At 49.7% G+C, this 25975-nt stretch overlaps 3 protein-coding genes across 14 annotated transcripts in view; 2 read left to right on the top strand and 1 right to left on the bottom strand.

Annotated features, from left to right (window-relative positions):
• Positions 1–7890, top strand: part of TTBK2 (tau tubulin kinase 2) — a 162862-nt gene extending 154972 nt beyond the window's left edge. For all 5 annotated transcript variants that reach the window (XM_044231585.1, XM_044231586.1, XM_044231584.1 and 2 more), the window contains one exon: positions 845–7890. In XM_044231585.1, coding sequence (XP_044087520.1) covers positions 845–1307 — 463 coding nt within the window. In that variant the 3' untranslated portion in view covers positions 1308–7890. The remainder of the gene's footprint in view (positions 1–844) is intronic.
• A 1947-nt stretch (positions 7891–9837) lies between these two features.
• CDAN1 (codanin 1) lies at positions 9838–22178 on the top strand. Of its 6 annotated transcripts, none has more exons than XM_044231592.1 (28): positions 9838–9942; positions 10166–10656; positions 10882–11088; positions 11284–11453; positions 11584–11697; positions 11779–11857; positions 12258–12378; positions 12547–12656; positions 13128–13217; positions 13956–14031; positions 14534–14739; positions 15082–15202; positions 15338–15484; positions 15593–15759; positions 16084–16171; positions 16398–16487; positions 16647–16701; positions 16923–17056; positions 17135–17238; positions 17494–17652; positions 18049–18112; positions 18307–18385; positions 18544–18692; positions 19799–19906; positions 20036–20099; positions 20269–20450; positions 20681–20788; positions 21369–22178. In XM_044231592.1, the coding sequence occupies exons 1-28, from the start codon at positions 9853–9855 to the stop codon at positions 21492–21494; spliced, it is 3699 nt and encodes a 1232-aa protein (XP_044087527.1). In that variant the 5' UTR covers positions 9838–9852; the 3' UTR covers positions 21495–22178. The 6 variants fall into 6 exon arrangements, with proteins under 6 accessions (XP_044087527.1, XP_044087528.1, XP_044087530.1 ...); XM_044231593.1 differs by having other exon boundaries at positions 11833–11857; XM_044231590.1 differs by having other exon boundaries at positions 9853–9942; positions 10885–11088.
• A 2308-nt stretch (positions 22179–24486) lies between these two features.
• The window catches only part of STARD9 (StAR related lipid transfer domain containing 9), a 123762-nt gene continuing 122273 nt past the window's right edge, over positions 24487–25975 (bottom strand). For all 3 annotated transcript variants that reach the window (XM_044231581.1, XM_044231580.1, XM_044231579.1), the window contains one exon: positions 24487–25928. In XM_044231581.1, the coding sequence (XP_044087516.1) occupies positions 25827–25928 (102 nt within the window). In that variant the 3' untranslated portion in view covers positions 24487–25826. The remainder of the gene's footprint in view (positions 25929–25975) is intronic.

Genomic DNA, 25975 nt, shown 5'->3' on the forward strand with positions numbered 1-25975 from the left:
CCATCCAATCCAGTAATTTCACAGCTGGGTATTTTCCCAAAGAAAACAAAACACTAATCTGAAAAGATATATGCACCCCAGGTTTATAGCAGCATTATTTACAATAGGCAGGATATGGAAGCAACGTGTCTATTGATGGATAAATGGGCAAAAATGTAGAGGGTGTGTGTGTATACATGTCATAGAATATTGCTCAGCCATAAAAAAGAATGAAATCTTGCCATTTACAACATGGACAGACTTAGAGGGTATTGTACTAAGTGAAATTAGAGAAAGACAAATACCAAGAACATATAAGTGAAATCATATGGTATTTTTACACTTACATGTGAAATCTAAAAACACAGAATGAACAAGCAAGCAAACAGAAACAGACTCATAAATACAGAGAACAGCCTGCTGGTTGCCAGAGGGGAGTAGGGTGGGAGGGGTGGGCGAAATAGGTGAAGGGTGGGGAGTAAGAGGTATGAACCTTGAGTTACAGAATAAGTCATAGAGATGGAAAGTATAGCAAAGAGAATATAGTCAATGATACTGTAATAAATTTGTACAGTGACAGTAACAAAATTTATCATGGTGAACATTGTTACTGTATAGAATTGTGAAATCGTCCTGCTGTATGCCTGAAATTAATACATGGTGTATCAACTGTATTTCACTTTGAAGAAAAAAAAAGGAGAGGTTAAGTAATTTGTCCAGACTCCTGCAAGTGGTGTGTGAAAGAGTAACTCTGTTTCCAGTGTTTGCTGACTTGACTTACCTTATACATGTTATCATTAGGATACTGTGACTTTCTGGACGCCTTTGGATTAAAATGAAAAGATTTCTTGTCTGTTCTTTTAAGGCTCCGCAGATACAAAGTCCTAGGGAGTAGCAATTCTGACTCAGACCTGTTCTCCCGCCTGGCCCAAATTCTTCAAAATGGATCTCAGAAGCCCCGGGGCACTCCTCAGTGCAAGAGTCCAGGATCACCCCACAATCCAAAAACACCACCCAAGAGTCCAGTTGTCCCCCGCAGAAGTCCCAGTGCCTCTCCTCGAAGCTCTTCCTTGCCTCGCACGTCCAGCTCCTCACCATCCAGGGCTGCCCGGCCCCACCATGACCAGAGGAGTTCGTCCCCGCATCTGGGGAGAAGCAAGTCCCCTCCCAGCCACTCAGGATCTTCCTCCTCCAGGAGGTCCTGCCAACAGGAGCACTGCAAACCCAGCAAGAATGGCCTGAAAGGATCCAGCAGCCTCCACCACCACTCGGCCAGCACTAAAGCCCCCCCCGGGAAGAGTAAGTCAGCCACTAAACTCAGCAGGTAGAAGCCGGGCTGCATCTCTGTGAAAGGTGTGAGATCTTCCTCCTCAGCCTGATGCATGTGTGTCCCTGTACTGTCTATTTAAACAATCAGTGTTGATCTTCTCTTGCAAAAGAAAGTAACATGATAAATTATTTATAAGAAGACATAAATTTATGATAAGGAATTACCTAAGGCAGGCAGTAAGCAGATCAGGAATCAATGCCTTTGCATAGGAAGGGGCAATCCAGCAAAATCCAAGGGGGGAGATTAAAGGAACTCTCATTTTTCAGCTGCCTTTGAAACAAAAGAGTTGAAGGTAGGAAATGGAATGGAATTTTAAGGGGTTCGGCCTGTTTTTTTTTTTTAAGGCATAGCTCAAAGATTATATAGCAAAAGTGAAATTTGTTGTTTTAATATTTTTGTTCAAAACTTCCCAACCTTGGAGAGTCAGAATTGCTCCAATAGGAGGATATATAATGAGTCTGCTGCTGAGGAGCCAGTGCCCGTGTACACACTGCTGGTGTGTTTATTTGTGTACTGGGAGTTCACACCTTGACTTTGCCTCACTCCTGCTACCCTCCCTGCATTTCAGTTTTTAAAGTTAGAGTATCTCCCCGGAATCAATCTCCCTTTTCTTACTTTAACAGTACCTTGTAATATGCTTTTAGCAGCACATACTGAAAATTTCCAATCCAGTTGTGTGTGTGTGTGTTGTTTGTTTTTTTTTTTTTTAGTCCCCTAATATTTTTCTGTCGAACAGAAAAAAGTAACAGTTCACAGTTCTTAACTCAGTATATTTTTATTGTGAAAAAGAACTACTGAAACGTAGGTAAAGAAAGGAGAAGCTGAAACAGCCTACTGCACAGGCGTTAGCACGTTAGGGACAGAGGGACAGAGTGGGGTGAACACCCTTCAAGACAAAAGAACCCTCTTCCCCTCCATTTCCTCCTTGTGGAAGGAAGACTGACCAGAGTAGACCTTGCTTTCTTAGGTCTTCTGGATACTGACTGTTTTCCAATATCAACCTCCAAGATAATACCAGGGAAGTCCGATGCTGTGGAATGTGACTTTATGCTCTTAGAGATTTAGAAAGAAAAACAGAAATTAGGTACGTTGTTGAGGCTTATAATCCTCAAACTTTGTATTTTATATACGTTTAGCCAATAAGGAATGAGTATCTGGGGAAATAAATTTAGGCTCAATATCTATCTTTTACTGTTTTATTACTGCTTCTCCTATGCTTTAGTTTGAATGTTTGGGCTTTTGGACCTGATTTCCTTGTAACCTCAATTTATAAAGCTGCGAGGAGGAGCGTGTTTGTTCTCATTTCAGTCTTCTGCTAATAGGAATCAGGCAAAAGTAAATTATGCTAGATTTTTCCAATGGGCTCTTTTCTACTCTGTAGGTGTTTTGTGTTGTACAGACCTTATTGAGGTCAGGTAAATTGGTCTGCTTGCTGTTGCAATTTGCCTTCTAGCAAACATCTGTGCTTTCTCTTTGACCTTGTGTTTGCTGCCAAATCGAATATGGTTGAATTGGAAACCAGAAAAAAAAAGGGGAAAAAAAAAAAGAAAGAAGTCTGTTTCCTCACCAGGTGACTACATTCTAATGATGCTGCATCAAAGCTGCCCTGAAGCTGCACTGGTCTTCTCGTTCTCTCTGTGCGGAGCTGTTTTTAAAAAAAAAAACAAAAACAAAAACAAAAAAACCCCGAAACTCCAAACACTATCGAGTCCTATACGATCTCCTGTAAGAAATGTAGCATAGTGTGGAATCTTAATTTCTCTCCGGTTTCAAGCACTACAGAGGAATGCAATAGATAAGACATATTTGCTATGTAACTAAAGCAACTGTAATACTGGAAGACCAGTCCTTCTGTATGATATTGTATAATATTTGCTATAACACTACTTGCATGTCTTCATGGTAAATGCTATAAATATTTATAAATATATAGAGAAACATATGCTTATATAAACTCATTCTTTCTCCTTCTCCATTTGTAATTTCAAGATCACAGATGGTGAAATTCCTTTTTATTGTGTGCCTCATGTACACTTGGGCCTCGCCTGTCTTCATTTTCCGAAAATATGTTCTTGGCATGGGACCCTTCAGATTCTTCTTGCCTTCTTTGTGTATAATGCAAGGGTTGGCAGCCTTCAAGCCAAGATAGGCTATTTAATTTTCACTTTTAAAAGATTTTGATAGGGGAAAAAATTACTGGGACACGCCTGTAATACTGGCTCAAAAATTTGTCACGTTAATCACATAATTGTGTCCTTATGGTTAAAGGGGATAAACTAGGGCAATAATCATGGGTCTGACATAAATTGATTTAAAGGGAAAAAAAACTCTTAAAAATTGCCATTCTACATTCCTCTTTGCACCTCACTATTTTTGGATGGTGGGGGAGTGGAGCAGTCTACAATTAAGGAATTTTCTTTTTTCTCTTGTATTAGCTAAATTGTGCTAAAAGTAGCCAGCTTTAAATCCTGACCCCTGTCATAAGAAGCGTGCCCATCATAACCATTGGAAAAGCAGATGAGGCTATAGTCATGTGTGTGTGTTATTTCTTATTGGTATTTCTCTTCTAGCGGTCGAAACAAACAGTGATGGCAACATGGCAATTGGGTGTTTTCTCTCTCTTGGTTTCTTCTGTTTTTCTCCCAACTCTTCCACTATGTTGCCCCCTTTCCCAGATGGCACCGACGAACTCCGTATCCGGAGAGAAATAGCCTCAGTGTATAAGAATACTTCATCTTGCATGTAGAGGAAAGAGTTAACCAAAGATGTTTCAGCTCTGATACTTTCAAAAGAAAACAGACTAGTTATATCATATGTATCAGTAGGTCCACGTAAAAGTACTATCATATAGAGATTTACTTTATGGTTTTTAAAAGCATAGTTTGTGCTTTTAGATATTCAGTGTCTCAGGCTAAAAAGAGAAGTTGGCAGCCCTGAGCAAAACATTTTTGGCACAAGGATTTTTGTTTTTGCTTTAAGATATGATACAGAGAATGAGTTGGTTGTTTGTTGTTTTAGTTACTTATTTTTTATTTATTTATTTTTTTAAGTGATGGCATATTTCAGATTTCAGTGACAAACAGATCATCCAAGTAATTTTAAACCACTTTGGTTATTTTATCTAAGCTGAGGGACATGGCCATTAATTAAAGTCAAGCCAAACTATATGAAAAGTAGTAAGGGGCAAAAGTGAAAACCAGCTTTCGGAAATCAGGTGTGTCCTGGTTTCTCCTCTCACAACACAATGGCAGCCCTAATCATACTTGCCCTTACCCCGCCATGTCTAGTCTCCGGAGTTACTTGGGTGGAGCAGAAAATGGATTTGCATCTTTCAGTCCCCATCGGCAGCATTCTTGCATTATGCCGCCAAATCTCCAGGGTATACAGATGGGTTAAAATATTAAAATTTCACTGGGCATCTTTTGCACAGCATAAAGGCATTTAACTTTAATGTACAGCGAACAAAAGAAAATAGGATCTTATCAAGTGTAACCTTAAAGCACAGACTGTAAACATCTTTGAACGGGAAGCCTCAGGCGGGCGCCGTCATTCCCACCTCGGTGTGCAAGCTGCCCTTGCTGACAAGGGCACCAGCACACTTGCGTTTCTTAAGTTGCATGTTGTGAAGTGAATGGGTTTTTTTGTAAAAGTTGCCAAGTCAATCCAGTCGTAGATAAGTACCAACATAATTGATACCCACTGTTGTCATTATCCACTTTGTATTATTTGCTTTAAAATACCAAGCAGATCCCAGCTGCTTACTGATTCAGCGGACTAGTCGTGCAGTATCTCTGCTCAGCTCCTGACCACTAGGGGGACTTGTGGCTCTTTGGTTATCATCAGAGATTCTTCCCAGGCCACAGATTTTTATGCAAATGTTTCTATGGTTGCATTCAATCTACGAGGAAAAAGTGTACATTGGTGCATGTTTTATAAACCCACACACAGATAGTTAAAACTGTAATAAGTTTTTCTATACCCGATAGCTTTGAATTAAAAACAGATGCTTTTCCCCTAGAGGATTCTTTGTTCTAGGAACGACATTCTTAACCTAACATTAGAAATTGGTGATAGGAGAAACAGGATCCGGAATTCAGAGTTTAGCAGCTTAGGGGGAAAAAAAATGCATCTTATTCTGGCTATTTGAAAATATATTAATTTGTAGATAAATCTAGATATAGTCTTGGAGATCAAAGTTTTCATATTTCAAGACTTTGTTCATTTCTTTGTATCAGAACACGACATATGTTAGAGAATCATTCCTCTGTCATGTTCATGTATTTTGGAATTAAGTTGTTTACATTCACTCTTTTATATTCTGCCCACTTCTGTTTATGTTCATTTACCACAGATGTGTTGGGACTTTGCCTAAAGGGAGACGTATTTTGGCACCTGTATCACTGAGGAGAGATAGAAAGGTTGATGACAGTGGCATTGTCCAACTTTCTTGAGTTTGGGTCTGTACAGTTTATTTGCAGAAGAGTTACCTAGGTTTTAACACAAAAAGTATTACAAGATTAAGGTGTGTAACCACTATGGCCATCCCCATATTCACCCAAGTCCCGAATCTATGGGTGTGGGTTTAGACCTTAACTTAAAGAAGGGAACACGTGGCAACTGCATTTCCCCAGACCACACAGGAGGACGTGGTGCACGGAAATGCCCCCTGCCCACTGGTGGTTAGAACATCCCACTCCACTCCCCCCATCCAGTAGAACTCTGGGGTACGCTGCAAGGATGGGGGAGGAGTGTGGAAACATCTCTCATTGGATTTTCTCCGTAGTTTGGCTGCCCCTTTGGAATTAGGAGAACGTTAACCCAGACCATCTCAGGAGCCTGAAGAATCTGCTGCTGACAGTGCAAGGGGGATCTGCAGGAGGTGTCTGGGGAATTCCTCTAGTTCTTAGCGAGCTCCAAGACATGGGACCAGGATTCCTAGTGTTTTAAAGGGGAATGTGGATGCTGCACACCTCAGTCGCTAAGAAATCCTTTGCTAGACATGAAATGATAGAGTCCTGGCCCATCAGTACCTTGTCTAAGTCGTGTTGATCTGCTCTGACTTTCAGAATGTAAGCTGGATGTTTAATCATTCCCCTTGAGAAAATCTGGATCAGAAAATGGAAGTTTGTGACTAGATCAGGATCACTTTGTGGTTATTATATGTGATCTCAAAAAAACTGAATAGCCAAGAAGTAATATTTAGTAGTGACTTGAATATTTCCTTACACTTCGCCGGATCTTTGGTCTGAGGACACATGTAAAGGAAGTGAAGTCTTTTCCTTCATTATCCTTTGGAACTTTAAGAGAGTCTGCCTGTTAAGTTGGAAGTGACCATGTGGGCATAGTATGTGTGTGTCACTCGTGATGCTGCCATGTCTCTTCAGTACCCATGGGCCGGCCAGTGGTTCTGGGTTCCTCGACCTACAGTATAGGATTCCATGAGGCAGATCTTTGGGCCTGTGTGACTAGAGAATTTGCCCATGACATAGCTTTACACACTAATGATAGAAATTTTACCTCTCTTTTCAGTAGTTTACTACTGTTTCATGTTGTGTACAGAACTGTTCATTCATCCAGCTAAAAACATTGCATAAACCCAAGTTTTTAATATACACTATCCTTGCCATATGACCCTTTCTCCCCACCTTACAGTACACAGTTTAAAATCCCTAAAAATTCATTCACAGCATTTCCTCATATTTGGAATCTGGGCTTTGTTCTTCATTCACCCATGATAAACAAGGTGACTAGAGTTTTGAATGTGAATTATCTTAGGGAGTAACCCAGGGAGGGGAAAGCCCTTAGGACTTTTCAAAACTATTTTCTTTTTAAATGATTCACAAGATAGATAAATTAGTTCACTAAGGTAGAAAGCTTTCAAAAATACAGTTAGGAAGATGAAAGAAACACAGCATTCTGCCACTAGGGGCTCTGAAATTAGATTGAGTGAGCTGAACAAAGAAGACAACTGTTAAGGTGACCCATACTTGAGCCCACACACTCCTCCGCCTTGCACAGTTCCCATCCCCTTCCCGGCTCCATTCCTAAAATCACCAGCGCTGATTTCATTGGGTCATTTATGTATCGGTTTGCGGCTTTTAGGAAAAAAGAGGGGAGACATCTAGTTTTGACTTAGATATAATTCTTGAAAGTTAGGAACTACTGGCAATTGTTCTATCAGATTGAACCATAAACCAGAAGAATTTTCTTGTCGAGCAAAATCAGTTAAGTTAGGATAGAGGACTTTAGTAATCCCACAGTTTTCACCCTTTCTCCTCCTCTTCATGAAACCAGAGTGATGAGAAGTTGCTCTTTGAAATACCTCCAAAGGTATTGTATTGTCCTTTTCCCTCCAAGCAGCCCTCTTTATACATTTTTGCTCAGGCAACCAAGGACATAAGAGTATTGGCAGAAACATGGAGTGCTTTTGTATAGACCATCTGTACATAAAAGTATAATTATTTATTTAATTTTCCCATTTGTATCATATTAAAGCTTTGTACAGTGTTTTAAGTTCTGTTTTAAAATTATTTTGTATTTTATTTTTATAATCTAGTAATAAAATATTCATTCCGCATGCACACTGTAGTTCTGTTTGTGTGATGGTTTGCTTTCAAAAAGGGAAAATATTTTTCTAATTTAATAAAGTTATTGGATGCACCATAGGTTACAAGCCCAACAGGGAACAGAAGGTGTTGCTATAAATGCAGTACCACCACATCCAGAAGTGACCTAGAAAAAGCAGCAGTGGATTGACTAGAAGCTATGTGTTCAGTACCCCTACAGATAAAAGCCAGAGTTCTGGGATACAAGGAGATGGTTCCCCATGTAATAAAACTGAAGATGAAGTAATGAAACTGCAAGTGCTAAGGGGCACTTAGGTGGCTTAGTTGGTTAAGCAGGTTAAGTGTCCGACTCTTCCTTTCCCCTCAGGTCATGATCTCAGTGTCCTGGGATTGAGCCCCTTGTCCCATTCCCCGCTGAGTTTGGAGTCTGCTTAAGATTTTTTTTTTTTCCCAAATAAAATCTAAAAACTGGATGGCTCAGTTGGTTAAGTGGCTGCCTGGGATGAAGTCCCACATCGGGCCATCGGGCTCCTTGCTTGGGGAGGAGCCTGCTTCTCCCTCTGCCTTCTCTGCCTGACATTCCCCGCTTGTGACCCCCCCGCCCTGACAAATAAAATATATTTTTTAAACTAGCAAGTGCTAAGAGTTCCCTCTAAGTCCTTCATTTTTTTTTTAAGATTTTATTTATTTATTTGACAGAGACCACAAGTAGGCAGAGAGGCAGGTAGAGAAGGAGGAGGAAGCAGGCTCCCCGCTGAGCAGAGAGCCCGATGCGGGCCTCGATCCCAGGACCCCGAGATCATGACCTGAGCCGAAGGCAGCTGCTTAACCCACTGAGCCACCCAGGCACCCTAAGTCCTTCATTTTTGAACATACTTTCTCCTTCTCCACAGGAAGCACTAGTCATTCCTGCTCCCCATCACCGTGCTCCCCACCACCCTCTACTTTCCACCTGTGACCTTCCTTTGAACCAGAGGAACTCTCAGGAGGCACTCACATGGGCATTGCTTCTCCCCGACCTTGTATGGTCTGACCTGGAATGTTAGTGCCATCTGTCTTTCCCTGCCTGGTTTCCCCTTCTTATCTCAGCTAGTAACAACCTCCAAAGAGCTGCCTATCACGTGTTTCCAAATAAGAGAAATTAAAAAATAACTCAAGCATGTGCCTCTTAACATTTCATCTTGCAGAGCAGTTGAAATAAGAACCTAGTGTAAGGTAAAGATACAGACAGGTGATTCTGTGTGTACCTGAGGCGTTTAAGGGTTGCGGGCTGAGGATTCTAAAAAATCGTCCTTGCAAGAATTCTTAGTCTTAAGTGGTCAAATGAGGTTAGGCGAATTTTATCCTAACTTCTTCAAGGTGGTGACAGCTGAATCTAGAAAACGTAAACTCTTGAGGGGCGCCTGGGTGGCTAGGTGGGTTACTTTGGCTCACTTAGCTCATGATCTTGGCGACCTGGGGTCCTGGGATCCAGCCCAGAGTCAGGCTCCCTGCTCAGCGAGGAGTCTGCTTCTCCCTCTCCTGCGCTCTCGAAAAAAAAAATCTTGAAGAAAAAAAAAAAAAAAGGCAAAAACTCTTGAAAGAAAAGTGTGTGCTTATCGTAGAAGGCAGGTGTCTCTCCGGAAAGTTGTTCATCTTTACCATCCATCCGCTCTCCCTGGTCCTCGGTCTCCCGTCATGTCGAGTCCCCACAGGTCGCCCCGCGCGCCCGGGCAGCCGGAGCTGGGCCTCGCCGACCGCGGTGCGGCCGGCTCTGCTTGGCGGGCCACCGGACTGTGGTCAGGTGGCGCGGAGCCGGCTGCGGCCCTGCCCGAAGGCCTGAGCCCGAACTCAGCCCGGGGAAGCCCCGGCTCCGCCCCTCTGCCCCGCCCCTCCGCCCAGCCGCCCAACGGTCGCCCCGCCGGCCGGCTCCGCCCCTCCCAGGCCGCCCGTGGCGCGCCGGCGCCTGCGCAATCGCATTCAAGCGCCCGGACCGGGATGGCGGCCGTTTTGGAGTCGCTGCTGCGAGAAGAGGTGTCGGTCGCGGCGGCGGTGCGGTGGATCGCTCGCAGCGCCCAGAGTTCCGAGGTAACAGCCCCTGCACACCCCTGGGCCTGACCGGAATCTGCTTTCCGCGGAGATACCATCCCTCAGGTCCCTTTTCTCTAGGGTGCCTGGCTGTCAGCCCGGGCCGAGTGCGCTCCAACTAGGGGCCGCTGTCCGGGCCGCCCTCAGCGTGACCTGCGGTCCCGGCTGCTCGTGGCGCCGGGCTGGCCGCTGACCCTCTCATCCCTTCCCGCTTCTCCCTCAGGATGACCCCGGGGAGGCGGCCGCGCTGAGCTCCCTTCGGCCACTGCGGAAGGAATTCGTGCCGTTCCTGCTGAACTTCCTGAGGGAGCAGAGCAGCCGCGTCCTCCCGCAGGGTCCCCCAACCCCCGCCAAGGCCCCGGGCTCCTCGGCAGCTCTGCCAGGGAGGCCGGGGGGCCCGCCGCGGGGTGGCCGCGGGGCGCGCAGCCAGCTCTTCCCTCCGACAGAGTCTTCGAGCGCCGCCGCCGCCGAGGCTCCTTCGGCCCGCCGCGGGGGCAGGAGGCGGGGCCCGGGGCCGGGCCGCGAGCGGGGAGGCCGCGGCCCCGGGGGCCTGGAGGAGGGGGTCGGCGGAGAGAGTCAGCTTTGGCCTGGGGGCCGGAGGTCCAGGGGCTCTGGCAGCCCCGGCAGCCCCAGCCTCGTGCGCTCTGATCCGCCAAACCTCAGCAACCTGGAGGAGTTCCCTCCCGTAGGCTCGGTGCCCCCCGGCCCTGCAGGGTGAGAATCAGCCCTCCCCCATGAGCGGGGTGGCACGAAGGCTGTGCGAGGGGAGTCAGGAAATTAGGGCCGGGCGCTCCGCAGTTGAGCGTGGGAATGGCCGGAAGTTTGGGGGTGAGATAACCACAGTAGTGAGGGGCATTTTGCAAGTGGCCCCCGCCCTTGAGGCTGTGGAGGGGGACATGTTGGAAGATAGGAATTTGAGAAAAACCTGTGGCCACTTAGCAGGACGAAGCCTTCACGCAGGATCAATCCAACTCCGGTGAGCGAAGAGCGGTCACTCTCCAAGCCCAAGACCTGCTTCACCTCACCCCCAATCAACTGTGTCCCCAGTTCCCAACCCTCAGTCCCGGACACTAGCCCTTGGGGCCATGGCCTTCCCCCAGGGTGCCGAAGTCTGCAAGAGGAGCGGGAGATGCTCAGGAAGGAGCGGTATGACCTTGCCACTCCCTGGGTTGTCATCTTCCTCCCACTGGGGGATCTGAAGGGCTTTTCCCTGAGATTAGTTTGCCCATGGGAGCCCTGGGTCTATATCCTGGGCTGTGGACATCTGCTCTGGAGGAACCGGAGTGTGGCTGTGTGGGGGAAGCTAGGGGAACTGCTCATGACATCTTTCTGTCCCCATAGCTCTAAGCAGCTGCAGCAGTCACCTTCTACCACCTGTGCCACCTCAGAATTGGGGCCTCCCCTCCCCAGCTGGACAGGAAACCTCACAGCCGAATCCGCTGATCCTGCCAGAGTGTCTTCCCGCCAGCGCCTGGAGCTGATAGCCCTCGTCTACTCTTCATGCATTGCCGGTGGGTGGGAGCAAAGGGTGCTGGAGTGGATGCTTGAGGAAGGGTGGGGTAGGAGAAATGGTAAGGTGTGCGAAACTGAGCCTTGGTTCCAAATGGTGCCCAACACCCTGGGGTTTCTTTTTATATCCAGAGAACCTGGTACCAAACCTCTTCTTGGAGCTTTTCTTCGTCCTTCAGCTCCTTACTGCTCGGAGGATGGTGGCCACCAAGGACGGTGACCTTGAACCAAGTCCAGGAGCACCAGGTTAGTGGGCAGGCCTCTTTTTGGAAACGAGGTCTGGAGATGAAACAGTTCTTAACTGACAACTTGGTACTGTCCTTTTAGATTCCCTGGAAAGCCCACTGTTCCAGAGTGTCCATGATTGTGTCTTCTTTGCAGTGCAGGTTTTGGAGCATCAGTTTCAGTGAGTTTCCCCAGCTGAGGCATTTAAGCCTTATTCCCATTGTCCACTTGCTTCTCTGGCCACTTGGGGTAAGTGCTTGTGCTTTCCAAAGGCACAGTGACCCTGGGCCTCTTCCTACATGTAGCCTATCATTTTGTGTCAAGGCTATGAATTTAACCCCTGAAAGAATCAAATTGTCCCCTATAGTCTTGGCATCTGCCCTTTGGGTTTGTGTCTAATCTTTCCCTGCTCCTTAGGGGTCTTTCCTGCCCCCCTTGCCTCCAGCATCTTAAACGCTCGGCCCATGACTTTGCCTTACATACCTGCTCCATGTTCCTGATAATGTTCTCTGGTGCACAGGTACCCGCTTCCTATTTGCAGTACATCCCCTTCTCAGTCAGATGCGCTCTTGTCCCTGTAGGGTTCTTTCCTACCTGGACAAAGGGACCTTGAAGCTCTTGGCTGAGAACGAGCGGCTGCTGTGCTTCTCTCCTGCTCTGCAAGGCCGCCTCCGAGCTGCCTATGAGGGCAGCGTTGCGAAGGTAGGGACCCTGCATAGCCCGGACCTCACCTTCCCCAGCCTCATCCTTCAGGCAGTCTGGCGCCACCACCCTCCTGTCACGTGGGCTAACTCGGCAGAAATGCGGGGGTGAAGTTTTCTGAGCATGACCTGTGAGTGTTCCATCCCTAATGTCACTCCCGTATTTTAGGTCTCTCTGGCGATGCCACCCTCTGCTCAAGCTGTCTCCTTTCAGCCAGAAACAGACAATCGTGCCAACTTCTCCAGTGACCGAGCCTTTCATACTTTCAAAAAACAGAGGTGATAAGAAAAGGGAACTTTGGGGAGGGAACGAGGCGGCATTTTCCCTGGGATAGGCAGCCTGTGTTGTTTCCATAGAAACTAGGAGTTTGGCACTAGCAGGTGGTAGGTTAGCACCACTGGGCCCTTCCCTTCCACCCATCAGAACGGCCTTCAAAATGTACCTTCATTTTGTTTCCTGCGGTGGACTTGAACCTCCGATTTTAGCAGCCTTCTCACAGGTGTATGACTTTAGTCACGGGGTTCTCCAATAAGAGAGAACCGGATTTTGCTGTGCACCAGGGTCTGTGAGTCCTTTGGCGTGCTGCCACTGGGTCTGCAGCATTCTCGTCTTCTAGAGAACTTTGGAGAGGAAAAAGAATGGGGCTGTGGATAGTCCCATCCTCCGTTCCTCTGAGCTAGAGAAGGCGCTCCTCGTAGTCAGTGAGTTCACCGGTGTCTCAGTTGATCAGGCATTCTTATGTCTGTCAGGGACGTGTTTTTTGAGGTCCTTCGAGAGTGGGAAGATCGGCACGAGGAGCCTGGCTGGGATTTTGAGAAGGGCTTGGGCAGCAGGATCAGGTAGGTGCTCCCACACTGGTCACGTTGTCCCTCTCTTGCTTCCGGCAGTGGGCAGCTTAGTGGTGTTCTGGTAGCTGACTGGAGGGGGGCTCTTCCTTGACCCCTAGCCTGCAGTTACCTTCTGTGCTCCTTCATCTCTAGTTACTGGCAGCTTTGGCCCAACTCAGAAGGGATTTGTTTGGCTAGCTCCTCGCACTCAGATGTGACCCAGACTTGTTCTGTGATGGCTAATGTCTAGTTAAGTGCAAAACCCTTTCTCCAAATTGCTTGAGTGATGGAGTACTTGGCCCAAGTCACTGGTTAGACTGTTTCCAACTTCGCATTTTCTCCATCATGGAGTTCAGCAGTTCTGAGGACTTTGCATAGTGAGATGAGTTGCAGAGAGAGTATTCTCTGTCCAGGGATTTGCCTTCCACTTGGGTCATGAAACTCACTGGAGCCCAGTATAGACTGAAGATGGGGGGGGGTGGTACACTTCTTGTCAGGTTAAGTGTGTCTGTAGCCTTGAGGGATGCTGATGGTGGGGAAGGAAGGTGTCCCTTACCTGTTACTGGGAGGTGTACTTACCTGTCACCTTGTGATGGCCAACTCTGGCCAAGGTCTGCTCGGGCCCCTGGTAAAGGACTGAAGAGCCCAAGGATTAGCTTGTTCTCTCAGACTTCTGTCCCCTTCCTCCTTCCCTCACATTCCTGCCTCTTACACTTCCCTTCCCTCACATTCCTGCCTCTTACTCCTCAGAGCCATGATGGGTCAGCTCTCTGCAGCCTGCAGTCACAGCCATTTTGTTCGGCTTTTCCAGAAACAACTTCTCCAGGTAATAGCCCCAGCAGATTACAGGGGATAGGTATTAAAGGCAGCCAAGTAATGACTGACACTCTGGGATGGGGCGGATAGCCAGACAGGTCCTGGGCTGGAGTTTGAACACTTCTGTTCCCTTGGGGGTGGGGGAGCAGTGGCCAAAATCAGGCAGACAAAGAGGAGCCAGACCCCTCTATCACGAGTCCTCCACACCCTGCCCGCCTGCAGACTCTCAGTACTTCTTGCGCTCAATTTGTGCTGTGGTGGAGAGAGCACTGGCGCACTACTCGGGCCTGATTTCGAATTCTAGCTCCAGGGACCCTAGGCAAATGTTTCACCTTGCAGTTTTAGCTTCACCTATAAAACGATATCATGCCTACCTTGAAAAACAGATCTGTTGCACCTGATACGGGGTTGGCATTCCCTAAAAGTTCATTACTTCTGCCCTATTTTGTTCAGTCCTCCTTTCTGGAAAAACTTAGGGGTTTTTTATTTGTCTCCTCTTTCCTCTGCCTCAGATGTGTCAGAGTCCTGGTGGCACTGGGGGCACTGTCTTGGGGGAGGCTCCAGATGTGTTAAGTATGCTTGGAGCGGACAAGCTGGGGCGGTTGCGTCGCCTGCAGGAGAGGCTTGTGGCCCCTCAGAGCAGCGGGGGACCCTGCCCACCCCCCACCTTCCCAGGCTGTCAGGGCTTCTTCAGGGACTTCATCCTGAGTGCCAGCAGGTAAAGGTCCCCTGTGTCTTGCAGGGAGTGGGGCTAGGGCCAGGAGAGGTTTGTCTTTCGAGAAGGGTAACAGTTGTTGAGAAGGGCAACAGTTGTGTCTCTCTCTGCCTGGAATCTAACAGGGTGGGACTGGGCAATGGCCGGGCTCCTTGCAGCTCACACTTCTGCCTCTGTTTCCCTTCTCATTCTTTTACCCACGTAGGTAACCTCACTGTTCCTTTGCCTCGCCTCTGTACCCCACTGTGCTTTTCTGTCTGCAGCACCTCTTCTCTATTCTGGGTCTTTCTACACCTCTGCCAGTCTCTCTCTCTCTTTTTTTTTTTCTTCCCCCTTCCTTCCTAGCTTCCAGTTTAATCAGCATCTCATGGACAGTCTGAGTTTGAAGATCCGGGAGCTCAACAGCCTTGCCCTGCCCCAGCCTGAGCCTAGCGATGAAGATGGGGAGTCAGACGTGGACTGGCAGGTTAGAAAGCAGAATGAGGAAGAATACAGGGTTCTGACCTAGGAGGGAGGGGCTATTTTCAAGAATTTATGAGAGATTCATAATTATTCTAGAAGCCCTATGCTTAGGACCTTTTACTTCCCTGATCCCTTGCAGGGGGAACGGAGGCAGTTTGCCATGGTGCTGCTCAGCCTGAGGCTTCTGGCTAAATTCCTGGGCTTTGTGGCTTTCCTGCCATACCGGGGGCCTGAGCCACCCCCAACCCGTGAGCTCCAGGACTCCATTCTGGCCCTGAGGAGCCAGGTGAATGGGGGCTCTGGTAAGGAGGGCTGAGAGGGGCCCCAGAATCCTGGAGTTGGAGGGCATGTCTGGCCCCCAGCCTCATCCACTGATCGAGCCCTGCCCCGCCAGGTGCCCCCAGCCCTGGATGTGCGGGCTCTGCTGCAGCAGGGGCTGCGGGCCCGCCGAGCCGTGCTCACCGTGCCCTGGCTGGTGGAATTCCTTTCCCTCGCTGACCACATCGTGCCCCTGCTGGACTATTACCGCAGCATCTTCACTGTCCTGCTGCACCTACACCGGTGAGTGCAGTGAGGGCAGGGCTAGAGCTGAGGGCACTGTCAGGGAGGAGGCCACATAGCCCAGGCCAAGGCTGATCCCCAGGGGAGATGCAGGCTCGGGTCCACAGCAGAACCAGGGAGGTTCCTTGCACTTCGATTGTGCCTTTTCAACTCCTCCTGTGGCCCAGCTAAGAGGGAATAGAGATCTGGGAAAGGGCAGTGAGGAGCTCATGCTCGCCTGCATGACAGCTGTCTCCTTTTGGGCTGCTTTTGAGAATTACCTTCCCTATGATAGCTTTCTTTTACTCCCTTCCATTTCTTTCTTGGCCCTAATGTTCCTGTTAGGAGCTTGGTCTTGTCAAAGGAAAGTGAAGGGGAGATGTGTTTCCTGAACAAGTTGCTGCTGCTAGCTGTCCTGGGCTGGCTGTTCCAGGTTAGTGGAGTGAGGGAAGATCCAGATTGGGGAAGGGAGGCAGCCAGTGTGGCAGGAGCTGGGGAGTGGGAGGATATCTGAGTCTGATTGAGGTCAGACTCAGAAGATAGGAGGTGAAGGGGTGGGGGTGGGAAATCCCATGGTTTTAGAGGAAGGTGGCTTTGCTCCTGGAGCCACGAGGTCTGTAGTGCAGACTGTAGCTTGCACTGCCCTGATCTTTTGTCAGATTCCCACAGTCCCTGAGGACCTATTCTTTCTGGAAGAGGGTCAGTTGGATGCCTTGGAGGTGGATACAGTAGCTTCAGAGCTTGGGTTGGTGAGTGTTGGGGTCCAGCCAGAGCCGTGGGGGTGCAATAAAGGAGGCAGGCAGGCTGGGAGTTCCTAGAGTAACTGTCTTCCCCAACTGTCCCATTTCTGGCACAGTGGGAAGGAAGAGAAACCTGCCTCCTTAGCTCTGCTCTGTTCTCTCCCCAAGGATGGCATGCCCGTGGTGGACCAGCACCTGCTCTACACCTGCTGCCCCTATATTGGTGAGGACATCGATGCTCTGCCGCCCAGGGTCCTCGGTCCTCGGCCTGTCCCATTTTGAGTACCCAGCAGGCATCCTGTAGGCCTCACACCTGAACACGTTGTTCTCCTTAGGCGTTCCCCGGGTGCCTCAGCCACTTTACTCCACAAATACTTAAAGCCCAATATGCCTGGGAGGGTAGGGGTGGCTCTGGAACTAAGCACTCGGGCTTCCCTGATGCAGGAGAGCTCCGAAAACTGCTCGCATCCTGGGTGTCGGGCAGCAGTGGGAGGAGTGGGGGCTTCGTGAGGAAGATCACTCCCACCACCACCACCGGCCTTGGAGCCCAGCCTCCCCGGACCAGCCAGGGGCTGCAGGTGAGGGGCTGGGTGGAGGCAGGGAGCTCCGGGAGGGAAAGAGAAAGGAAACGACCCACTCTTCCCACCTCCCCATAGGCACAGCTGGCCCAAGCCTTTTTCCACAACCAGCCGCCCTCCCTGCGCAGGACTGTGGAGTTTGTGGCAGAGAGAATTGGCTCTAACTGTGTCAAACACATCAAGTGAGCGAGGGTTGAGAGGGTTGGGAAGGTAGATCCATGGAGGGGTGCGGGCTCATTCCCTCACGTGTTCCCCCTTTTAAATCTCCTAACGTGTTGCCAGTCTGAGGCAAGTTAGCTTGAGGGGAAGGACGTGGTGGGGAGGCTTAAACTGCTAACGTTCTTTGAAGTTAGTTCTGACCAGATTTCTTTGAATTTGTAGCCCCTTTCTGATTCAGCTCCCTCAGCTACCTCCAAGCCTCTCTGTCCCTGCTGCAGGGCCACGCTGGTGGCAGATCTGGTGAGCCAGGCCGAGTCCCTTCTTCAGGAGCAGCTGGTGACACAGGGACAGGACGGAGGAGATCCAGCCCAGCTGTTGGAGATCTTGTGTTCCCAGCTGTGCCCCCATGGGGCCCAGGCATTGACCCAGGGGCGGGAGTAAGAGATACCGGTCTACTCCGACCCTCGTCCCCGCTCTCAGCTTTTCTTTTTCTGACTTTTTCACACACACTTTTATTCCATGTGCTCTCCAAACCACCCCCCCACTCCACACCTTGTTCTTTTGCTTCCTCTGTAGGCTCGTATCTTGGGCTTTAGGACCCAACATCTGAAGTTGAATTTGGAAGAGAGGGGTTTGGGTGTCCCATCCCTCCCCGCATCAGGGATCAGGGGTGGGCTCAGGACTGACAGTGCTTCTCTTCCCCCCACCCCACCCCACTATACCCTCCACAAGGAAGGGCCACCCTGGTTCAGGTGATGGGTGCCCTTGGCCTTTCCTTCTGTGAGCCAGGCTGAAATCTCTAGCCATCACTGAAAGCTTCTGTTTCTTTTCAGGTTCTGTCAGAAGAAAAGCCCTGGGGCTGTACGGGCACTGCTTCCCGAGGAGACCCCAGCAGCTGTAAGTAGGGAGGAGGCCGAGAGCCTACATACTAGTGTCTGGTGGTGGGAGAGTGTGCTGTGGGCTGTACGTGTGTGAGGCTGCTGGTGGCGGGTGGGCCCATGGGTTGGTCCCAGCCTTGGGGGCGCCTTGCATGTTCATGTCATCCGCAAGCTTCCCTGGGCCACTGACGCTGCACTTCTTCTGGGTCACAGGTTCTAAGCAGCGCAGAGAACATTGCTGTGGGGCTTGCAACAGAGAAAGCCTGTACTTGGTTGTCAGCCAACATCACAGGTAAGGTCTGGGCTAGGGGAGGGCTGGCCAGGTTCTTCCAAAGTGGACTGGCAGAAAGTGTGAGGCCCTTGGGGAGATGGAACACCAGGCAGCTGGAAATAGTGCTGGGCATGCGTTGGCATGGTGTGACCCCTTTCTGTTCTCCCTTTGACCTGCAGCACTGATCAGGAGAGAGGTGAAGGCGGCAGTGAGTCGCACACTTCGAGCCCAGGGTCCCGAAGCAGCTGCCCGGGGGGAGCGGAGGGGCTGCTCCCGAGCCTGTGAGCACCACGCTCCCCTCCCCTCCCACCTCATCTCCGAGATCAAAGTACACAGCTCCCCTCCTCCCTGCGCCCCTCCCCTCTGCCCTTTCCCCGCTTTTTTCCTGGTCTCCCTCCTTCCTCGCGTCCGCTGCAGTGTTTCGTGTAGCTGCTTTCTGTGTTGTGCAGCTAGTCCGGTGTCCATCATGACAATGGGGTTTGGTGGGGCAGAGCTGAACTGAACGGTTTTCCTCATTGCTCTTCTCGGACCTCTGGTACTTGAGTCACCGAAAGGGGAAGAAGTCAGATGGGAAAGTTTGGGAGGGGCTGCATATTACACAGGTGCCGATGGGAGCCTGGTCACGAGGGCCTGTCTGGACTAACAGATAGGAAAGTCTCTAAGGGGCAGTTACCTGCTTTTGAGATCGGATTTCAGTAGTTCTCCTCTGTGGGAGGTGATGCTTATTTAGTTACTGATGGTAAGAATAAACTACCATTGCTCTCAACCTGAAAAATTTAGAGCCTGTCTAGAGTAGGGGTCAGGACACAGCCACACTTGTTCAGTTATGAATTACCTAAGGCTGTTCTTGTGCTACAGCAGCAGAGTTGAGCAGTGGGGCAGAGCCTCAACTCTTTACTTATTGGTAGGGCCAAAGATTAGGACTAGGGCTAAGGAGGAATAACTAAAGATGGAGAGTATCCAGGAGGGAGAAGAAAAGGCTAAATGACCATTAGCTACTGGTTTTCTCTACTGAAACCGGACTTTCCAGAGAAGATGAACAGAGAAGCCTGAGAGAGAGAAAATCCACCATATATGGAGCAGGACGGCTCCCCTAAGTGCTTGCCAAGTCAGGCACTCTCTGGGAATTGGCTAGGTTCGCCTTTCTCTGAAGACGAGGGACATCTCAAGATCAGGCAGCATGTTGTTCCTCGGCTGACCTGCTCCCACTCCTCATCTGTTGGCGTCCACGTGGTTGCTTCTCCCAGCTGTGCGGTCCCGGCTGAGCCCCAGGTCTAAGGCACCTTGACCCCGCCACTTCATCCAGGGGCCGTCTTCCTTTTCCTTCTGCCTCTTTCCACTGGCTGATCCCTGCCCCAGGCCACGTTCTCTGTGGCCTCCCAGGTGCCAGCCAGGTATGCAGTCTCACTCTGTTTCTACCCCTGCTGTCTCCAGGATGTGCTGTCTTTGGCTGTGGGCCCCCGGGACCCTGAGGAAGGAGTTTCTCCGGACCATCTGGAGCAGCTCCTGGGCCAGCTGGGCCAGACACTGCAGTGCCGCCAGGTGAGCCACAGTGAGGCGCTCCGCTGAGTGTCCTTGTCCGGCGCCCATGAACCGGAGCTGCAATGGCTTGGGGCTGCAGCTGTAAGGATGGTGCTAACACCCGGGGTTTTCCCTGCCTCTTCCTCATAGTTCCTGTGCCCGCCTGCCGAGCAGCATCTGGCAAAGTGCTCTGTGGATCTAGCATCCCTCCTTGGTATGACTCCTTTCCATGACTTCTCACTCTTGACAGATCCCCCAGATCTCGGGGCTGGGTACAAGCAAGATTAGACACACATGGAGCTTTGTTTTCTTCTTCCTCCCAGGGGCCAGATAGGGGACCCTACCTCCGTCTCTTAAAGCTGGGCTTTCTTCTCTTCCCATAGTGGCAGACCACATCCCTGTCCTCGGGCCCCCATCACCCCGCGGGCTAGAGAGGGGGCAAGCTCGAAGGCTCCTGCACGTGCTGCTCTCCTTGTGGAAGGATGACTTTCAGGTGCCAGTTCCACTGCAACTGCTGCTGAGCCCAAGAAATGTGGGGCTTCTGGCAGACACTCGGCCAAGGGAGGTGAGCTGGCAGACCGGGGACAGTCAGGCTCCTTAGCCCTCTGCAGTCCTGTTCTAACCCCACCGCTGTGGCCGGGGTTCCTTTACTCCCCTTTTCTGGCGGTGGTGCTCAGTTTCTTTGACACCCTATCGTGGGCTTCAGGCAGCTTCTTTGGCAGTTTTCTGTCCTCTGGATCAGTCAAGGTTGCTGTGTGTTCCTAGCCACCCTGACCTCCTCCGTATGTGTTGCAGTGGGACCTGCTCCTCTTCTTGCTCCGGGAGCTGGTAGAGAAAGGACTCATGGGACGGACAGAGATAGAGGACTGCCTGGGCAGCCTCCGTGACGCCCAGTGGCCAAAGGTAAGGAGTTCTCATCTCCTCATACCTGGACAGAGAACGGGTGTCATATGCCCTTTTATCCTGAAATGAGGCAAGTGATGGGGCCCAGGCATTCTTCAGATCTTCCCAAAGCTCGGTGGATTTTGTCAGGTATCTTCAGGACCGCCCTGAGATGATGTTGGGGGAGGGAAGAGGGAAGGCAGGTAGGTAGTTGGAAAGCAGCGTGGTACCGTGAGTAGGAGTTTTTAAAATCAGAATAACCTAGATTTTAATCTCAGCTGGTACTTAATGTTATTGTGATCTAGGGCAGAATGATTTATACCTCCTACGGTTTGTCAAGATGAAACATGTTGGTGGTGAAGTACTCTGTGGTGGAGTCTGCTGTCACATTTCACTTTCCCTGGTGTAACTTGAATGTCCCAGAGTACTCCTGGGAAAAGGGGTCACGTCCATTTCAGTGTAGAAGGCAGGTGGGAAAAAATAAGGTCTACTCACTGGTTAGCCGGGCTTGATATTGGATATTGCCTTTTAGTAGAAAGATTGTACCATCCAGAATTAATGTGTCAGTCAATGTCGTCTGTCATCTTTCTGCTTATTCCAGGACTTCTCTGAGGAATTAGCGACACTGTTCCACCTGTTTCTAGCTGAGCCTCATAGGCCAGAACCCCAGCTAAGAGCTTGTGAGTTGGTGCAAACAAACCGGGGAACGGTGCTGGCCCAGAGCTAGGGCTCGGAAGCAGCCATGTCTTGGGTGTCTGACCAGAACCCTGGAATCCTGGCTGACTATGCCTCAGGAGGAGGCCCTGTGCCCGCCTCCGTGTGCTCACTGCTGACCCTTGCTGAGGAAGGAGTAGCTGAGTCTGTAGTCAGGCCTCCTGCTCACGTGTGAAGGAAGTGTGGGGCTGCCTGGCATCCCACCGACTGCAGGCTCACCACCCGAGTCCTAGAGGAAGGAGGAGGGTTCGCCTGATTGAGGATTATGAAGGCAAAGCCTAGAGACTCCAGTCCTGGAGCTGAAGAGTTGGCATTTATTACTTGGATTATTAAATGACGTGTGGGCTTGATGACCCAGGACTTGAGCCCCATTTGCTGCTACCCCAGCGTCCCTTAAAACTTTGTGGTTTGGAAATCATGACAGAGGCAGATGACTTCTGCTTAACTTGTGGGGAAAGTTAAAACATGAATCTTGGGAGTCGACATTTTCTTACCACCAGGAGCTGGACTGCGCCATCTTCTTAAAAATGCACAACACGAGAGGTGGGGCTGACCCGCCAGAAACCCAGCTTTTGCCCTGCACCTTCTCTGCCTTCAGCCCTGTACAGGTACTAACTCTCAACCATAGCTCCATCCAGGGGCCAAGCACAGGGCAGAACATTAGAGCTTTTTAAAATAAACTGTTTTCTTTATCAAAGGGTTCCTGTCTAGTTATTCTCACCTGACTCTTCCCTTTAGCAGGCTGCAAAGTCCCAGGTGGGCTTGAAGGTGGGCACAACAGAGTAGAGCTGTACTAATGGCCTGGCCACATAGCAGTGCCTAAATGTTCCATCCTGTTGGAGCCTGGGGCCCTGTTACCTTCTTGCCAACAGTAGCGACTTCCATATATCTCCCTATAAGGTTAAGTTAATATGCAAAGTCTCCACTCACCAGCCACTCCCTAATGAACTAGATGGCGAGGCAGCTCTTGTCACGCTTGTTTTGTTGGGGTGGGGGGTAGATTGTGATTTGGCTCAGGAGTATTTTGTGTGTCTAACTGATCCATTGATTTTGACAAGCACTTCCTTGGTAATGTGCATGAAATTCGCTTGTATAAAATTCATGGTCTTTCTGTTTCAGCAGCATAGAGAGGTTCAGGCTGTGTTGGAGGAAGAAAACTCCCATGAACCCTATTAATGTCTTGCAAAAACTCCTGCCTGCGCATCCATGTGTGTTTCCTGGGGAAAAGCACACAGCTGTCAAAGAGGCCACCCAAGGAAGTGTCAGGTTCTCTGGGCAGAGGGGGCCTGTGGTGGCACCTTAGGAAAGCTGGTGGGAAGTCCTTCCTGGCGGCCAGCTGCACAGAAAGATCTCGCGGTCACACCTTGTCTGGGTGCATTCCCTCCCTCTTCTCTTCCCAGTTGCTCCTTTCATAGGTAGCAAACTGAACCTTCCTTCCATAATCTCTTTTTAAAGGCCTTTATCGTTGTTCTTTAAATCCATTTTATACTATAAGCAAATTCAGGAAGTGCCAGATGCCTGGGAACCAAAAGAGTTTTAAGGGTTTTATCTTTGTGTGCCTACTAGGTGTGGCTGAACATAAGCACTGTCCTCGGAATCTGACCCCCGAGGTAAGAAGCTGCCACTTGACCTGGGGCAGCTCCCCATGGATGGGACAGGTGGGAGACAAGCCCAAAGCCGCAGGTGCTGGGTTCAAGCCCAGTTTAAGCTCAGTTCAAAGCAGCATGGGCCCAATTCAGGAAACTTACCATGGGGGCGCCTGGGTGGCTCAGTGGGTAAAGGCCTCTGCCTTCGGCTCAGGTCATGATCTCAGGTCGTGGGATCGAGCCCCGCAGCAGGCTCTCTGCTCCGCAGGGATCCTGCTTCCTCCCCTCTCTCTCTGCCTACTTGTGATTTCTCTCTCTCTGTCAAATAGATAAAATCTTTAAAAAAAAAAAAAAAAAAAGGAAACTTATCATGGGCCTGTGTGAACTTTTTTTTTTTTAAAGATTTTATTTATTTATTTGACAGACAGAGATCACAAGTAGATGGAGAGACAGGCAGAGAGAGAGAGAGAGGGAAGCAGGCTCCCGGCTAAGCAGAGAGCCCGATGTGGGACTCGATCCCAGGACCCTGAGACTATAACCCGAGCCGAAGGGTGGGTCTAACCCACTGAGCCACCCAGGCGCCCGGGCCTGTGTGAACCCTAAAGGCCCACTCTCTAGGCAATAAGATAAACTTAGGAATCACAGGCAGCTCATAAACTAGTGAACGAATTAGGTCCTTTTCTATGTATCTGCTGGCTACGAATTGTCTAAAACAGTGGTTTTCAAAGTGTGGGCCCCAGACCAGCAGCCTCAGGATCACCTCGGACTTCCTAGAAATACAAACGTGTTGGCCCCTGTCCAGGCCCACTCAGTCAGAAACTCTGGGGTGTAACAAGTTCTCCAGGTGATTCTGATGAGCCTGAGAGCAACCCCCGCCCCCCCGCATGGAAACCAAAATATGACTTCCTCATCATCACTTAGAGCTGGGGCCCTGGACTAGCTTGAATCCAACATCAGCCTCGGTTGATATTCCTGAGGTTGCTGACTCAGGCCAGGTATGTGGCTCTAACGGTAAGGGGAATAGTGTCTGTCGCCTCTTAGCCACCCATATGATCGGATTCCCATTGCTAGCTCTGCCCAGAAGCCCAGAGGTGCTCACCTGTTAAAGAGCTTCTTTCCAGGGGGTTGTGGTCGCGGTTGCGTGGCAGTAGCTGCTCTGGTGTCCTCTCTCATTTGTATATCTGGGCTACAGCTGGCTGCAGCTGGGCAACTGATCAGGTTGCTGTTCGAGCAGAGTTGTGCTGAGCTCACGTGAAGAGTTCAGTGTATTTGTATGAACCGTATATCTTCAGACTGGGCCATGAGGAGGTGTTGCTGTCATCATCTCCAGACTAAATTCTGAACTCAAATGATACAGTAGTCTTCACTAAATGAAAGGACACCAGGGACTTCTAATTTACAAGTGTACTCTTTCAGTCACTCATCTTTAAAGATTTATATGAACAGAGATGGGAGTACATAAATAGGGTGTTAAATATACAAAAAAAAATGAACCAGAAAAATACACTTAAAGGCAATTTAAAAAGCCTTCAGTTTTACATAAGTAACAATCTGAGGTAAAAGAAAAAGAAAATCCTGCTAACACTTCTAAAGAAATCTCTGCACTGTACCATACAGGAACCTTTTCACCACATCTTTTCCAACCCCATATGGTTGCCCTCTTCCACCAAAGACTCTGGGCACCAGAATGGAAGGTGGGACTCTCTCCCACCCCAACCACTTCCACATCACCATATGGCAAACTCAAAGCTCAAGTTCAGCCAGGCTGAGGTACAAGAAAGCCAAGCCCATCCTACCCCAGCAGCAGGATGCCCAAGAGACCACTGAAGGCTGGCACCAAGACCCTGAGGGAGGTGAGGAATGGAACTGAGATTCCTCCTAACAAGTCATGTACTTCCTCTAGGAGTTCTAGTATCTTCTCTCTAGTCTTCAAAAAGCTTTTTAAAATTCCTCTTGTGTGGACAGCAGCCAACAACTAGCTGCTCATCCCTACCCCTCCTCAAAGACCTAGATTCCCCTTCATGACCCCAAATCTGTCCAACCTGCTTCTACAGCCCATTCTGAGCTCTGGAGTGATGGCTCCAAGACTGAGCATTGCTCAATACTTTGAATGAGGCAAAGACCCAAATGTCCTCTCCTGTGAGGGAAAGGAAAGGGGGGAAAAAACAAAAATTAATAAGGCATTTTGTAAAAAACCAAAGGAGAAACAATTCTGAAACACTGTTGTGGTTTGTGCAGCTGTTTTTTAAAACCCTTTTTCTGGTTTGCTATTTTCTAACACTCCATCCCGCAGTGGAGTTGAACACTGGAGGCAGATTCCGAGCAGTCCTGGCCAATGGCTGCTTGCTTCCCCCCCCCGCCCGAGGGCTGGGCCAGAGCCAGGAAGCATGGTGCCAGAGACCTGCCCTTCCCCAGTTCTGCTGGCTGCATCCAATCCTGGTCTTCAAGCAACTTGTCTGCCACTGGGTCCCAGGGGCAGGAAAGAAAGGTAAGGAGTCCAAAACAGTGAGTTGAGCTTCATTCACTCTGGCCAGCCAGGGCCAAGAGCTCAGGTCCCCTCGCTCTGCAGAAGCCCCAGCTGTGACCCAAGTACTGTTGGGGCTTTGCTGGCCACTCAGTCTGAGTGCTATCTGCTTGGTCAGCCACAGCTGGTAGCCTTGCCTCTCCTTGCATCCCAGGACAGAGTGATGAGAGCCACCCTAGCGTCACTGGCGCATCCTGGGCCTGCGGCTCTGCAGCACCATCTTGACGGTAAGATGCTAACTACCAAGGAAGGAAGCCAGTCTGGCTATCACCAGCGGCTGCTGTTTGATGAAGGAGCTCAGGAGCTGATGGGGAAAGCCTGGTGCGCCAAGTTCTACCTGAAATTAAGCAGAGAGGAGAGTTAAAGGTGTGAACAGATGCAGAT

Source organism: Neovison vison, chromosome 13, assembly GCF_020171115.1.
Source record: "Neovison vison isolate M4711 chromosome 13, ASM_NN_V1, whole genome shotgun sequence".
NCBI classification, from domain to species: Eukaryota; Metazoa; Chordata; class Mammalia; order Carnivora; family Mustelidae; genus Neogale; species Neogale vison.